General features: G+C 40.0%; 1 protein-coding gene across 1 annotated transcript in view; it reads left to right on the top strand.

Moving 5' to 3' along the window:
• HTR2A (5-hydroxytryptamine receptor 2A) overlaps positions 1 to 17202 on the top strand; it is a 56226-nt gene extending 39024 nt beyond the window's left edge. Inside the window, exon 3 of the mRNA XM_004433653.3 lies at positions 16403 to 17202. Coding sequence (XP_004433710.1) covers positions 16403 to 17202 — 800 coding nt within the window. The remainder of the gene's footprint in view (positions 1 to 16402) is intronic.
• Positions 17203 to 17483: the final 281 nt, after the last annotated feature.

Raw genomic sequence — 17483 nt, 5'->3', positions numbered from 1 at the left:
AGACCCGATGATGCAGGATCCAGGAACGAGCAGTACAATTTGTTAAGCAGCAGATTTTCTGAAGTGAGGTCGTTTGACCCCTCGAGGCTGCGTGCCTGACGGCTAAACTGTGCTGAAGCCACAGAGCAAAGAAGCACACAGACTGCAGAGCCAGACTGACTGTGTCTCAAAATCCTAGTTCCGCCACTCACTGTGTGACCTTAGACAAGTTACTTAACCTCGCTGTGCCTCAAGTTTGTCATCAGCAAATGGAGATAACAATAGTACCTACCTCACAGGGTTGTCGTGAGGCTTAAGTGAGCTAATTTGTGTAAAGCATTTAGGACAGTGCTTGGAACATAGGAAATATTATACAAGTATTTGCTGCTATTATTATTTGTATTGTTGTTATTATCACTACCACCACTTCTCAGTGTCCCTGAAGAAGTATTAGCTTGTAAAGATAAAGGATCATTATTAGTTGCAGGAGAGAGGAAGGGTAATGTCTATGGAAAGTCCTCAAATTTAATAGCTTTATCTTCGTCTTCTACAAAGTCCTGATTTGTCAGAATATTTAGTCTCCCAAATGATCTATATTTGGGCATATTATTGCCCTTGCCTCTATAACCAAGGTAATGAGGAAGTCTAGTATTTAATCGTAACTGTTTTCTTCTCTACCTTTTATGTGTCATGCGCTCCCAAAGGCCTCTGAATTTGCTTGTTCACTTATTCCACAAATTTTTATTTAGTATTTAATATTTAAATGCTATGTGCCAGGCCCTATCCTAGGAAAAATCCCTCCTTTTATGGAGCTCACATTGATGGAAAAAAACAAACAAACTAGCCAATAAATAGACCAACAAAAAAATGTCATATAGTAACAAATGCTGTAGAGAAAACAAACCAGGGAAATGTGCCATAGAGTGACTCAGGCGGGGTAAGGACAGGCTGATTTAGGGTAAATTGTCAGGAATGGCCTCACTGAGGAGGTGGCATTAAAATTGATTTCGAATAAGAAGGAGCCAGCCATGGGAATATCAGTGGAGAGCATGTTCCCGGCCGTGGGAACAGCCAGTCCTAAGGCCTAATGTGGAAACCAGCTTCTGGGGCTGAAGGATCAGAAAGAAGCCAATGAGGCTCAAGCAATTCATGTAGAAGGGATGGGTCATAGGAGATGAAGAAGGAGGGAGAGGCAGGGCCAGATCATGGAAGGCCTTGTAACCAAAGTAAGGAGTTTGGACATTATTCTAAGTGCAATGGGGGATCTCTGAGGGATTCAAGCAAGGGGGTACACAGGCGAGGCTGGAAACAGTGAGAGCAGGGGAAGCTCTTGCAGTAATTCAGACGTGAGCCCTAATGTCTCGCAGTATAGAGATGGCAGTGGAGATAGAGAGAGGTCGACAGGTTTGGACAGAAAATACATTTTGGAGATAGAATTAATAGGATATTGGTGAGTTTTTTGCAAGGGGAGAATGATGGAAAGAATGACTCAAGTTTTTGAGCTGTGCTTCTGGATGGATGGTATTGCCATCAACTAGGATGGGGAAAGTGGGGAAAATTGGGGATGGGCGTGTGCAATCTGGAGTTCTATCGTGGCCGTATGAGGTCAGGGATGCCAATTAGACATATCCAAGTACAGAGACCAAGTAGGTAGCTAGATATTGTTTATGCCTTATTAACGAGTTGTTGGTGAGCTTGAATAGGAAGGATACTTTTATTGAAGAGTTCCGTGAATGAAGTCTAGTTATATCAACAGCAATGCACAGCCGTTGGGGTAGAGGTTTTGTTTTCCATTTCCTATCTCCTGTTGCTATCCCTACATCCCTTGTATAAGATCTCACGTAATGTTCATGTGCATCTCAAGGCTTTTACAAGTAAACACTCTTAATCCTTAAAACCCAAAAAAGTATTGGTTATAAAATGAAAGCAATGAAAAAGCTAACTGAACACTCTGATGTAGTTAAAGGACCACTAGTCAGGGATCATGAGGCCAGTTCCTAACAAAAAGTGAGATATAGAAGAAAACAAATGAGTCCCAGGTTTGAATCCTAGCTCATTCCTTTACTAATTGAAAGACCTAGAACAAATTATGGAATATTTTAGAACCTCAGTTTTCTTCACCTATAAAATGGGGATAATAATTGCTGCCTTATGGGCGCCTCATGAGGATGAAATTTGCTGACATCTGTGAAGACCTACCCAGTTTCTGACACATGGTGGACACCTGTAAATATAAGGGTTTTTTTCCCCACTCTTTTTACCTATCAATGTAAACTTGCACAAAGCATTTAATATTTCTCTATCTTGTTTCATCAACTGTAAAAGGAATATGCTTCACTAGATGATCAGTAAGCTTTATTTTAGCTCTTAAAAAAAATAAATAAATTATCCTCTTGATAACCAGATAAACTTCTTGGTTAAAGCTGCTTTTTACATGATACCAGTGCGTCTTTCTGCAAACTAAAGTCACACTTAGATCAGGGAAGACAGAACCTTCAGAAGCAGAAATTAGACAGAGAAATGCCCCTCCAATGATGCAGAAATTTTCTCCTCTCAAATCACCAAAATTTCAGAACAAGCAACTTTGTAGAAGATGGAGTAAGTGAAATCTCACTGTGGCAACTTTAGTATCATTCACTGCGAATACAGTCTGAGAGAACTCAAAACCCAAAGCTCTTCATCTCAGGCTTTTCTAAACTGGATAGGAAGTTTGGAGGTCTGAGCCAGCCAGATTGACAAGTGATGAAAGGGATGAAATGTGGAACTAAAAAGAAGTTTCTAGAATCCTAGCAGCTCAAAGAGAAAGTGACTAAGACAAGAGGGAGATACAGAAGTTTAGCTCAAGTTAGAAGAAGGAGTCACTAGTTAGGGAATTTCTGTGTCCCCCTCCTCCAGGGCACTGTCAGAATAAGTCCAAAGCACTTGTCCGTCTGTGACAACAGCATTGGTCTGAGTCCAAGAAGAGTGCATCTGAAACTCACGCTGAGAAAGACTCTCTTGATCATAGGACTTAGGAACCAAAACAAAAATGTATGTGAGCCTTGTGGTAGAAATAATATCAGTTTATCAGTACAGAGATAGTGACTCCAAGAGCAAGGCCACAATGAGAAGCCCATAAGAGGTATGAACAAAGAGAACCCCAAGGAAACTTTATTTAAGGCTCCAAACCTGTGCCAAGCTAATTAAATAATGAAAAAATCTGTCTATCCCACAGATATGTTTTGTTTGGCTTGTACCCTCTGTATTTTTTTAATTGTACTTGCTTGTCCTTAGACACTGTCCAGTTTTGCAAGCACTAGTCTCTCTATCATCTTATACCCACCACATAACTCAGTTATATTACTATGCTAGCCCCTTAAGCATTTGAGTTCACAGCTATTGGTAATTGCCAGACTGACTCATTTTTAAGTATTAAATACTTGAACGTAAGCTGACTGCAGAGATGACAGAAAAAGAGGACAATCACAGGAAAAAGAGGAAAATGGGAAAAGGCTAGAAATTCTAGCATCACCATCTTTGGAATAGGCATCTCCCTGGCCCAGCCCAGTTACAACAGCTACAAATCATGCCGTGCATAGGTCAAGTGAAAGGGGTGCCTGCCATGTTCATGGCTGCCGGTCTCTTTCAACGAGCCTTTCTCTATCTGGGGAAATTCCCAAAAGCCAGAACTCAAATTCCCAGACTTATTAATTGCTGGGACATTGGCTCATAGCCTAGGTTGCACCAAATAGCAGCACCCTGGCAAAACTGTGACGTGGAAAAGAGCAAAGTGAACGAAAAGGATGAGCGAGCCCCCTCCTTTTTTGCCAGCATGGAGGTGGCTGAGGCGTCAGGCTTCCAGTGGTTGCATAATTGAGCCCCTGGTATAGCGAGGCAGGAGCTTCTGTTGCTGTTCCCTATGGTGCTCAGTGGACAAAGAAAACAGCAGAAGTTTCCTCATCGGACCAGGTCTGCAATGCAATTTAACATGGGAATTTTAGCCCAGAACCCAGCCCTCTCTAGAATTCTTTGAACTATTCAATATCATTTTATTAAACTCATTTTCTGCTAACTCAGCCCAAATTAGCTTCATTTGCTTAAAACCAAAGAACCCTGAGTGATAAAACAAGCAATAGCAGACCCATCTTTGAGAATCTTTCACTGGGGCTGTCTTGGGAGAAAGCCATTCACAATAATTTCCATGCACCCTAACACCTATGAAAGAAGCCCCAGATTTCATAAGGCCACCCTTGTTCCCAAAGAGGAAGTGCACAGTAGAAATATTTCTTTGATCCTTGCTCTGTGAATCCTAATGTGTACTTTCTGTAGCAATATCACATTGCACACCCATTACTCAGTACTCCTGGCAGCTGACTTAATTGTTACCATCCACAGAAGAGGTCATTAAATTTTCACCATTTGCTACTTAGTCAGTTAGGGAAAATGACAGAGTTGAGAAGTGCATTATCAGCCATTCTGGGAGATGGTCTTACTCTGCAAGGCCCCTGTGTTAAGTGATGAACTAGTTCCACATTGACAGACCTCTGTGCCAAGGAGGCAAGCAAGGCACAGATTTTAAGCTAAGCTATAAGTATGACAGCAAGCTGGTTTTCATTTCTCTTAGAGCCAAACAAGGGGCATAGGAGGTTTTGGCTACAGAAGGGATTTTTAGACAGAATGAAGAACTCAGCACATTAAGGAAGGCTGTGAAACATTCTTCTCTATGATTTCCATCTGCTAGACAATATAATATTTACTACCAATGGTATAGCAATTCTCATTTATATTCCTCATGATTATCCTTTGAAGGGGATACTATTAAATAATCCCCATTTTATAGGAGAAAAATCTTAGAGGGATTAAGTAGCTTGTTTAAGGTCATAGGGGATCCAAACTTGGGTTTTCTGATTCCAAGCTGATGGCTTTTTCTCCTACATCAGTGGCTTTCAAACTGTGTTCTTGGGATCTCTGGGGATACCTGAGACACTTTAAGAAGTCCAAGAGGTCAATACTATTTTCATAATAATAGTAATACCCAAAGAAATGAAATAACTATCTCGAAGACATAGCTGCACCCCCATGTTCATTGCAGCATTATTCACAACAGCCAAGACATGGAAACAACCTAAGTGTCCACTGATGAATGGATAAAGAAAATATGATATATATATATATATATATATATATAATGTAATATTATTCAGCCATAAAAAAGAAGGAAATCCTGCCATTTGTGACAACATGGATGGACCTTGAGGGCATTATGCTAAGTGAAATAAGTCAGACAAAGAAAGACAAATACTGTATGATCTCACTTATATGTGAAATCTGAAAACATCGAACTCACAGAAACAGATTAGAATGGTGTTTACCAGGGACTAAGGGGTGGGGGAAATTGGGAGATGTTGGTCATAGGGTACATAACTTTCAGTTATAAGATGAATAAGTTCTGGGGACTTAAGGTACAGCTTAAGTGACATGAGTTAACAATACTGTATTGTATACTTGAGCATTGCTATGAGAGTAGAGCTTTAATATTCTCACCAAAACAGCAACAACAAAATGGTAATTATGTGAGGTGAAGGATGTGTTAACTAACCTTATTGTGGTAAACATTTCTCAATGTATATGTGCATCAAATCATCACATTGTACCTCTTAAACTTACACAATGTTTCTGTTAACTATTTCTCAATAAAGCTGGGAAAAAATAAGGTGTGATTTTCCCTTTTCCCTTCCATCCTTTTGTTGGGTGATAGTGGAGTTTTCCAGAGGATATATGGTGTGTGATATAATAAGAGACTGAAGCACAAGCATGTATGGGAATCCAACTGTCTTCTATTAAGCCAGACATAAAAGAGATTTTCAGAACTGTAAAACGGTGCCATTCTTCTCACTATTTGATTTGTTCTGAAAAATATAATTATTTTTCATAAAAATGTTATTTATGTTAACATGTAATGGGTTTATTAGTTTATTTTTAAATGAATTGATAAACTATTGTTTTTCCGTGTTCTCAGTTTTCATTTCTAATACGACAAATATTTATACAGATGGTCCCTGACTTAACGGTGGTTCAACTTAACAATTTTTCGACTTTACGATGGCTCAAAAGCGATATGCATTCAGTAGAAACCTTGAATTTTGATCTTTTCCTGGGCTAGCGATATGCAGTATGATACTCTCTCGTGATGCCCAGCAGAGGCAGCGAGCTGCAGCTCCCAGTCAGCCCCGTGATCACGAAGATAAACAACCGATACACTTACAACCGTGCTGTACCCATCCAACCATTCTGGTTTTCACTTTCAGTATAGTATTCAACAAATTACATGAGATATTCAACACTTTATTATGAAATAGGCTCTGTGTTAGGTGTTTTTGCCCAACTGTAAGCTAATGTAAATGTTCTGAGTACATTTAAGGTAGGCGAGGCTAAGCTAGGATGTTTGGTAGGTTAAGCGTATTAACTGCATTTTCAACTTATGATATTTTCAGTTTAGGATGGGTTTATCTGGACATAATCCCATTGTAAATCAAGGGAGATCTGTAGATCTCTGCAGATCTGTAGATATTTGTTTCTGTGTAACCCACAGAAACAAAAAGTCTTTGGAATCCTCAATAGTCTTTAAGTGTGTAAAGGAGTCTTGAGACCAAAACGTTTGAGAACTGCTATCCTGCCTTATAGCTGCCTTAAAAAAAATCCAGGGTAACTACAGATTTACCTTGATTGTATTATTTTTAACAATTTGGTGTCAGCGCTCAACCTACTTTTTCTGCTTACATTTCTGCATCCTCTTCCTCCCTAGTCTTGTTTTGGATTGATGAGTTCATGAAAGACAGCAAAAAGTCTTGGATTATAAAGTAGTGATTATAGACTCAAGCACCTTCTTCCTCTCGGATTCCTAAAGTACCTAGTTCACTGTATGTTCAACTAATATTTGGTTAGTGGATGAATGACTAAAACTGATTGCTGTCACGCAGAGGACCTGATAAGCAGTTGCCTCTGATAAGCAACATGTGTGCTTGCTCCTGAGTTCAGAGTTGCGTGCCAAACGCAGCAGAACTCAGCCCCAGCAGGGCCAGGTGCACTACGGCCCAGGATGTACAGTGATCATATACCTGTCTCCTTGCCTTTGGTCCTGACCCCCGTCCAGATTCTATTCACCCAGAAGGCCCAACTCAGCCACGCTGTCTCCTACACAGCGCTTCCCAGGAGACACTAACCCACAATGAGCATCACATTCTGACGTCATGTAGGAGTGCTTATCCACATCACCTATTTTGCTTCTTGATCTCATTCTATCCTGCACTGCTGTCTTACTAGGTCATGTGTGTATGTTTTGTTTTCCATACAAAGTCTTAGGCTTCATGAAGGTTCTCAAAGGTCTTTTGTGGTACCCATAGAGTCTAGTGCTAAGTAAATTATAATCACTTTCATCTTAAAAGTTTACAAAACAATTCAGACACATTACCTCACTGTTTCCTCACCAAAGTCCTATATGTAAATTAGAGAAGTCTTCTTTTTATTATCTCCACCTTACAGAGGGAGGCTTTAAAATTAAGCAGCCTGAGGTCACCCAGCTAGTAACTGACAGAGTCAGAATGAAGCCTGTGCCTTATGACCCCTATTCTGTGCCTTCCCCACTGTATCCCACTCCAGTTTCCTCATCCGTACTTGTTTAATTTACCTGAAAAAGAGCTCTGAGAAAAATAACAGCCCTAGATCCAGGTTATGAGTCAGAACAGACAGAAATAAACCCAGGTCTCCTGATTCCCATGCAGGCACTGCCTTTTACAGCGATCTTTTCCCCCGTGACTTTCGCAGTTAAGGTGGTCAGCTCATGTGCTGGTTAATCCTATATGTAGCTCTCTCAGAAGAGTATACAATTAAGTATCACGTAAATATCCATTTTCCCTCTCTCTGTCATATGTGGCTAATTGGAAGCCTCATTTACTGTGTTTTCCCAGCAAAAATGAAGGGAAACATTATTAAATAATTTGGTAAATTCAAGCCATGTCTATAAAATGTATGATAATTCACATTTATTACAATTCTCTTTTTTTCTCCCTTTCATTCATTTACTCATCAGTCCCACAAGCATGTGCCAAGTCCCTAGTATAAGCAGAGCTGCATTAGATGCTGGTGTGGCTGCAATAAGTATAAGAAGAGATGTCCCTGCCATTAGTGAGATTATCATCTCATGGGTGAACTGAGATTTCTAGAGAAAAATTCTAAGGTATTAGAATTGTGAATTAGCACAGTATAAATTATTTATGGAAGTGATGAAGGAATATAGAGTAAGGAAAGGAGATCTTGTTACAGAGAGAAATAATTTGGGGAAGACTTCATACAGGGGATGTCTTGAAAGAAAGATGTCATGAGACATGTCTTAAAAGAAATGTAGGCTATGGTTTGGAAACATCATCTCCACTTGCAGCCTCCAAACCACCCCCAAATAATCACACAAAGTAAAAACAGTGTGCTTCCTGTGCAAAAGTAGCCACAAGACAGGTCGCCTCTCTCCCCCATGTCCAATCAGCTGCTACCCCTAGGCCCCTGCCGCAGAGAAATTCTGGAGCCCCCCTGGTTGGCAGAGCATTTCAGGGAAGGGGATGGCTTCAGAACTAGCCCAGGGCAAAATGGAGAAGAGAGTCTGTACCTCCCAGTTACTATTTACAGTGCACCTTCCCCCATGGAGCTCGGGGCTTTTAGGAACAACCCAATGTGCCACAGACACCACATCCCTCTCTGACCTGCATCCCTGAGCTGTTCTCTGTCTTCTCTCCTATGAGGGCCTTCCTTTCGAAGGCCCATGCCCTCAGGAGTCTCCCCTGCTGGGCATTTCTGCGCCACTGCAACTTGAGCCTGGATTAATAGTTAACCCTCTGAGGTATCATAGACGCGCAAAATGGGACTTCTCATTCTAACAGCGGAACATTGCAGTGTACCAAGCAAGTCACTGGGAAAAGATGCAGATGGGAACAGGCAGATCTTGGGAGCTCCTCCAATCACGCTATGTGATTAGCTGAAAAATCAAGCTATATGTAATACCCTTCTGAATAGTTCCAGACATAACAGAAAGAAGAGAGAGAACACCTCGTGACTATGTCAAAAATTGAAAAAGTTGAATAATCCCATTAAGACCAGATCACAAAGACCTTGTAGCGTGGGCTCAGTGGTTGAAAATGGCTCTAGCATTGGGACATTGTAGTTCTTCACAATGTGATATGAAAATGTGGTGCTTTAGGAAGCCATGTATTAGAGAGGCTGGAGGAAGAAAAACTGACTACCTGTAGGCCTGCATTATGTGGCCACCTTCTGCAAGCTAACTTCCCAGACAACATAACTGTTTCTACACACACCTTCTACACCAGAGTCTCTGAAATAAGATGTCACATGTAAGACTCATTCTCCAAGCTTTCAGAAAGAATCACTCCAAAATCTGACCCCTTTAAAACAAATGGAAGTAAGGATGTAATACTGTAAGATGAGGTTCAATAATGTGGGACAGAAATGAATTTTTTTATAAATAAACCTTTGCTAATGAGCATGTCGCTGAATATGCAGTCTAGAAAAGAACACTTATCCATTGTTGGTGGATGGTGTAATTCTGCTTATTAAAAAAGAAAGGGGCAGTGGATGATGACAAGTTGAATTGAAGAATTTGAAAAGTTGCTCTATTACTTGTGATTCCAACAGCAAAATGAGACTCTAATAATTTATCCATATTCCATCATATTGTTCAGATTCTGTATGGGTTTCATAATGCATTGACAGGGGAAGAAGGTGGTGGATGGAAGTCAATCTGCCCTGGGATGAAAGACATGGATGGGCTTCCAGGTGTCGCAGTGATGGCTGACAATCCATGTTCAACAAGTCAGAATTCAGTCTCTTTACCTTTCAGTGCAAGATTGTCATGATAAAAGCACAACTTCTGGGCTGTGAAACAGAAAGGAAAAGGAGTGAGGGTCAGAAGAGCAAGAGACCACCTTTCTAGGAAGCAATGACGGGGACAATTAGGCCACCAGCTTAGGCAGTGCACAACTGCCTATCCTTCAGGGAGACTTCGAGCATTTCTTCCAAATATCGTATATTTACTGGGGCAGCACACCAGGTTTGAAACATTTTTGGAGATTTAGTCATCCCAGTCAAAGAACTGAAACAAGGATTTGTGGCTTAACACAAAAACCTCACTTAACACTTCTCTTTTTTTCCAAATAACTCATGCCCGAGATGGGGGAGTGGTGGGGGGCAGGTTTCTTCCCCTCTCCATCAATTCTCCACTTTGCTTTGCTGTGGGAAGTTAGCCTGAGCCTATGGGAAAATTAATAAATTAATTAAATGAAGGCAAAGGGTGGAGCTGTAAAACTTCACTTGATTTAGTTTTATTTCAGAATAAACACATTTTTACTACACTCTTAATTCTATACATCCCGGGTTCGCAACATCAGCTGTATCAGGATCACCAGGTGTTCTTTTGTGGGGTCTGAGCATTAGTATTTTTTAAAAGTATAATATCAGAATCTCTGGGAATGGAGCTCAGGCAATGTAATTTTTAAAAGCTCCCCAGTAATTCTAATATGCAAAGTAGAGAATAACTGCTATATAAAAAAGAAGCTAGGTGGAGATTATAAGGATTTTAGTTTTAAAATATCTGTCTGGCCTCAAAAAATAATGTCTCACTAAAGGAAATTTTTACTTTGAGATTAAAGAATGAAAAAAGAAAGTATCAAGACATAAAGAACCATCGGGGCGTGTGTGAACCTGTGTGTATATGTGTGTGTGCATGTGTGTAAGCATGCATATGTGTGTGTGTTCTGTATCTAGGGCATTGATATAATTCAGTGTTTATTAACCACCTTGAGAACAGAAACTTTTCTGATAATCTGATGAAAGCTTTATCTTTCTCCAAAATAATGTATATATAGGCAGACTGCAGGTTTTAGGATTTATCATAGTCTTCCTAAAACCAATGTTAAGGACCTCTGATATAGTCATAGATTTTTTTTTTTTTTTTTTTTTTTTTTTTTGTGAGGAGATCAGCCCTGTGCTAACATCCGCCAATCCTCCTCTTTTTTTTGCCGAGGAAGACGGCCCTGGGCTAACATCCGTGCCCATCCTCCTCCACTTTACATGGGACGCCGCCACAGCATGGCTTGCCAAAGCAGTGCGTCGGTGCGTGCCCGGGATCCGAACCAGCAAACCCCGGGCCGCCGCAGCGGAGCACGCGCACCCAACCGCTTGCGCCACCGGGCCGGCCCCGGTCATAGATTTTTATAACTACCATAAAAGAAACAAATAAGCAGGTAAAAAAAAATCAGCCATAAGAATTGAGAAACTTAAGACTAAGTCTTGATTTTGCCCCTAAAATGTTGTGTGATTCTACATAAATCACTTAAACTTGCTAGGCCTGTTTTTCTATAAAGTAAAATTTTTAAATGCCCATAGGAGTGTGTGGGTGTTATTTTTACAATATGGCACAAAAAATTTAATTGAGGGTAAATGAATATATGTGAAAGTATTTGAAAAGTTATGACATTGTTAGAGATATTCAGAATTAATCTAAGAGGAAACATCCAATTTCTTGGGTAACTGACACGCTTATCCAGCTCTCACTTTTATGTACATCTGCCTTGTCAGAGACCATGGATTATAAGAAATTTAGCAACTCTTAAGCTTTACACTCTATATTAGAAGGACGGTGAGTCCCTGGCCCGGCTGCCCTCTATATTCAACCCCTCTCTCCCTGTGGTCCAGTATCTGTCCTTCAGCATTCACTTGTGGTGCTTTCTGTCAACTGGTAGCAAATCCATTCTTATAACTTGAAAAAATTCACCATGTGTGAAAATACAAAGGAAAAGTAGTGTTTCCAGGAGAAATGAAATCTATGAACCAAAATTCAGTCTTTTTCACAAGAGTCCTGAAGTATTTGTTTCTTTCCCCTGTACCTCCTACCTGACCCGAGGCCCTAGGGACTCCCACTGTTGTGTTCCCCACCAGAGAATCACTACCTAATAAGGCAACCTTCTTATTTCCCAAGGAGACAGTCTCAGAAGTACCTTCAGTCCCAAGACAGTAAAGTGTAAATATCTGGAATTAAGAATAAAGCTTGTCTCTCACAGCCAGTGCTCAGAATTAAGGCCATTTACCGAGACTGTGGTAAGATGTTAACCAGAGGTGCAAACTTTACGTGCAAAGAGTAGGCAGGGCAACCCTAAAAGAAAGACACCAGCCAAAACCTTCATGTTCCTGGGCATCCATGTTTCCCATTCATTTCATTGTCTGAGTTTTAATGAAAAGAAATCAAAATGCACATGGAGGATCCAATACTGATACTGAATTTTGATTGCTGTTTTCCACTCCTCAGAAAAATATATTAAACAAAATGCAAAGTCACGGAGTTCAAGCTGCTGTCTGTTTGTTCATAAAGGAAAATGCTTTATATGCAGAAATTTCAAATGAGTGGAGATGCCAGATCTCCAAAAGCAGCTATTATCAAACAAAGCAGCCAGAAAATTAATGCACTGGAGATGGCTGTGGCTGCAATCTTGGTTATCAGCCAGCATCTTTATCTCTCTTGGTCAGAGCGTGTTTTTGAACTGCTTATTGTAACCACAAAGTCTATCTCAGTGTTCTAGTTCTTTGACGTAAAATTCCTTCCCCTCTTTTAGAAAGTATTGTAAATTTATCTGGTGATTCTTTCCACAAACCTTTGCTGACCCGTTACCAAGAGGGAGGCACTGAAATATCTGATAGTATTCAGGGTATTTTTGTTGTATGTAAAGAGGAATGGGCCATTTAAAGATCTAATCAGTTTGATTCTCCTCCTCCAAATCAAGGTCCCCCTTCCAGACAGCCTGCCTGTGCCCTCTTGCCATATCCACTTTAAAGTGGTTCTTTATCCCAGGCAGCTAAGAGGGGCAATCTCGACTTCAGTGAGATGACTCCATCATCTCTTTCCTCTCTGGCCACAGAAATTGAGCCATTCTGGAGAGGGGTGTGTGTGTGTGTGTGTGTGTGTGCGTGTGTGTGTGTATGTTCTCCCCAAACAAGGACACACATCTGAATTCCAAATGATTGAAGAATTTGGTGTCTTAGGTAATCTTATATTCTGGTTAATTGAGAATTGCCACTTGTATAAATTACTAGGTCACAAACAAAGACAGCAAAAGGCTCTCAAGGTGGTGACTTTCTTTGTGTGAATCAGGAAAATGCACACCCAAGAGCTTAATAACAAAATAATATACTTTTTTTGGACGGTCGATATTTTGTTTATGTGTATCATGACTAATAGTAATGGCTGTAATTCATCACACTAGAAAACCCATCAATAGTCCTCACTGTACTAAATTAAAATTGATTGAGACCCTCTGTCACCCTAGCAGAAGATGATAATTACATTATTATTAACTACATAGACAATAGCCAAAATTCTTTTTTTTTTTGTGATGAAGATCGGCCCTGAGATAATATCTGCCAATCCTCCTCTTTTTGCTGAGGAAGACTGGCCGTGGGCTAACATCCGTGCCCATCTTCCTCCACTTTATGTGGGACGCCGCCACAGCATGGCTTGCCAAGCGATGCGTCGGTGCGCGCCCGGGATCCGAACCGGCAAACCCCAGGCCACTGCAGCGGAGAGCGCGCACTTAACCGTTTATGCCACCGGGCCGGCCCCAGCCAAAACTCTTTTTAACTTCTCTTAGTCTAAGAAGATCTATTATATATTTTAAAGTCTAGTATATACAACCAAAGCAAAATAGAACAAAGTCAAATTAATGTATTTAATGTGAATTATTTTGCAGAGAAAGCTATTTTCATGTTTATTGACCATTAATAGGGCGTTCACTCTGGACTAAGCACTGTCCTAGGTGCTCTGCCTATTTGGGACATTTTATCATCGTCACATCCATGGAGGCATTTAGGTGCCAGCCTCATATTATAGATGAGGAATTTAGGCCTACAGCAATGAAGTAACCAGCTCAGGAGCACAGAACCAGAGCCAAGACTCAAATCCAGGTCTGTCTCACTCCAAAGCATTTGTTCTAATCAATGAGCAACTACACTAACAAGGACTTGTAGATAAGTACAGGAAACACCTTTCACAGATATATGTTCAAACACTTAGAACACTCTTCTTAGACACCATATCTTAAATTTTGCAATCAAGAGTTTTCTAAAGGATAAGCAAAACTGGCATGTATCCAGAGTCTCAGAAGATATTCCTCTTGGAGCCACAGTTCTTCCATCTCTTCTTGGCCCACAGAATGTTCCCAGAAACAAGCCAGGGACAGAGAGGAGTAAAGGAAATGAAGAATCATTAACCACACTACATGTCCTTAAGAACAGCTCTGATGTCATATATCTCCACCTTCCAAGAATACTGGGATGGCCTTGCATAGACAAGTGACAAATACTGTCAATTAAGTCTGTGAAGATAATGGCAAATGTCACTGAGAAAGATGTGTGTTAAGCATTACATTAACTCAAGCTAATGTCCCCTCCTTGCAAGGATGGCCAGTGTGAGATGACTTGAGGTTAGGACAGTCAGATCCATGGTTGGATGGAGCTGAACTCTGTTCTGAGTATGCAGAAGTTAGATTATAGATCCTCAAAGGAAGTTTTTCCAGATGGATGGCAAGAGTCAAGCAAGCAGAAGCCCTGGACTCTGGAACAAATCTGTGTTCTTGGCTGGATTGTGACCACTTATTAGACTCTCAAGGGTGGTCGGAAGCAGTGACCAGGACACTCCCTGTTATACAGTTCTGAGGGAGCTGAAAACATGGGCAAGAGTTATCAAGAATCTTTTTGCTGACTTTCTCCAGGGTGGCCTTGTGGTATCTACCCTTTCGCAAACGAGCAACTCTAAACTAAGTTATACAGAGTATTTGATTCATGGTCCCTGTCCTTTCCCATCACTCTGACTGTTCCTCTATGGCAATCACAGGCAGTAGAGCAAGATACTCCCACTCCCCCCAAAATGCATAATGGTGGTGGTGGCCAGTTGAATCTCCATTTAATAAGGTCCTATCACCACGGGGAGAAGTTAGCATGATTAGAGACCACATGTTGCCTTTACTCACTCTGCTCCCTCCTCTGCCTAAGCCCTGTGCCTTTATAGGTTCCCCAGATTTAAGTGACAGAGCAAATGACCATGGGCGCGTGTTCCCATGTATCGTCTCATCCTATACCTAACTCTTGTAATTGTCAATAAAAGAAAAGTCTGTGGCTGCTTATTTTTTTTGTAATCCAGCCTTATGAATGCTCTACTACTAAAAATACATAATGACTTTTATGAGACGATTGGAAATTTGAACACCCACTCTATTTTTAATGATATTAAGGAAATACTAAATTCCTATTTAGGAGTGGGAATGGTATTGTGATAATATTATGTTTTTTAAAGAGGGAATAGCTTTCAGATATACACAAAATATTTAGAGAGTGAATGATATGATGTCTGGGATTTGTTTCAAAATAACGTGGGAAGCATTGCAGCAGGTCGGGGTATGGATGAAACAATATCGGCCTTGAGTCGCTCATTGTCAAAGCTGGGTAATGGGTTCATTGTGCCGGATGTTTTCCTTTGTTTTGTTTGTATATATTAGAATTTTTCCATAATAAAAAGCTCTTTTAAAAAGCATCAAAATTGGTTAAAGTTACTTTAAATTCACATTAGATAATCATATTTTTTCAAAATAAAATATGTGCAATTTTCATGATTTAATGTTAAATGGGATGGGGGGATCTAAAACTGCATATTTACATATACAAGTAAATGGAAAGAGAAACTACACAAAGTGGAAATTGTGGTCGCCCCAGCTGGTAAGAATACGTATTCTTTTTCTTTATTTGTTGTTATTTTTTTATTTTCTAGAAAGAAAATATACTATGTTTGTAATTTTATAAAGTTACTTTCATAAACTATGCTTATGACATGTTAGGTAAAAACAAGGGATACAGAGCTGCATATGAAATAGAACTCCAATTCTGTTTTAAAATGTGTGTATATGGTGTGTATGTGTCTGTGTGTGTGTTTATCTAAAATATGACAGCGTCATAATGTTAACGGTGGTTATCTCTGGGTGGTGACATCATTGGTCATTTCCATTTTTATTTCTTTGTCTCTGTGTGTATTTTCTTCAATTAATAAGGATGTTATAATCAAAAAAATATAGCATGAAAAATTAGAGATTTATTGTAGTCCTCTGTATGTAAATAATTATTTATATAAACAATATAACATATAAGTATAAGGAACTATATAATATATATTTATAAAAGAGATAAGTCCAAGGGAATTTTAAATTCTCATTGAAAGTATATGTTAAGCTTTTAAACAATGTTGATATAAAATCCTTTGAACAGCCACTATTATGTGGCAATGCTCTTGTCTTCATGTACTCAATTTCTTAATAATCATGTTTCATTCTCTGTCAAACTCCAGGTATATCCATGCCAATACCAGTCTTTGGGCTACAGGATGATTCCAAGGTCTTCAAAAAAGGGAGCTGCTTACTTGCTGATGAAAACTTTGTCTTGATCGGCTCTTTCGTGTCATTTTTCATTCCCTTAACCATCATGGTGATCACCTACTTTCTAACTATCAAGTCACTCCAGAAAGAAGCTACTTTGTGTGTGAATGATCTCAGCACTCGGGCCAAATTAGCTTCTTTCAGCTTCCTCCCTCAGAGTTCCCTGTCTTCAGAAAAGCTCTTCCAGCGGTCGATCCACAGGGAGCCTGGGTCCTATGGCAGGAGGACTATGCAGTCCATCAGCAATGAGCAAAAAGCTTGCAAGGTGCTGGGCATCGTCTTCTTTCTGTTTGTGGTGATGTGGTGCCCCTTCTTCATCACGAACATCATGGACGTCATCTGCAAAGAATCCTGCAATGAGGATGTCATCGGAGTCCTGCTCAATGTGTTCGTTTGGATCGGTTACCTCTCCTCAGCAGTCAACCCGCTAGTGTACACACTGTTCAATAAGACCTATAGGTCGGCCTTTTCGCGGTATATACACTGTCAGTACAAGGAAAACAAAAAACCATTGCAATTAATTTTAGTGAACACTATACCAACCTTGGCCTACAAGTCTAGTCAACTCCAAATGGGACAAAAAAAAAACTCAAAGAAAGATGCCAAGATGACAGATAATGACTGCACTATGGTTGCTCTAGGAAAACAACATTCAGAAGATGCTCCTACAGACAATATCAACACAGTGAATGAAAAGGTTAGCTGTGTGTGATAGACTAGTTGCCATGGCAACCGTGGAGGGCACACTGAGCAAGTTTTCACCTATCTGGGAAAAAAAAGAAAGAAAAAGAAAATAGGGAGACTGGAAAAAATTAGGCTAGTCTAGTGGAACCAACAATAATACTTACATGCCTCATTTTATTCCATCAATGAAAAGCAGGGTTAAATGCCACAAAATGTGCACTTCAAAAATGTTCTGACAGCATTTCAGCTGTGAGCTTTATGATACTTATTTTTAACATTGTAAATGATATGTCTTTAAAATAATTAGCT

Source organism: Ceratotherium simum, chromosome 10, assembly GCF_057802395.1.
Source record: "Ceratotherium simum simum isolate JZ-2026a chromosome 10, ASM5780239v1, whole genome shotgun sequence".
Classification (NCBI taxonomy): Eukaryota; Metazoa; Chordata; class Mammalia; order Perissodactyla; family Rhinocerotidae; genus Ceratotherium; species Ceratotherium simum.
The sequence above is the reverse complement of the archived record's forward strand: the minus strand, read 5'-3'. Positions and strand labels throughout refer to the sequence as shown.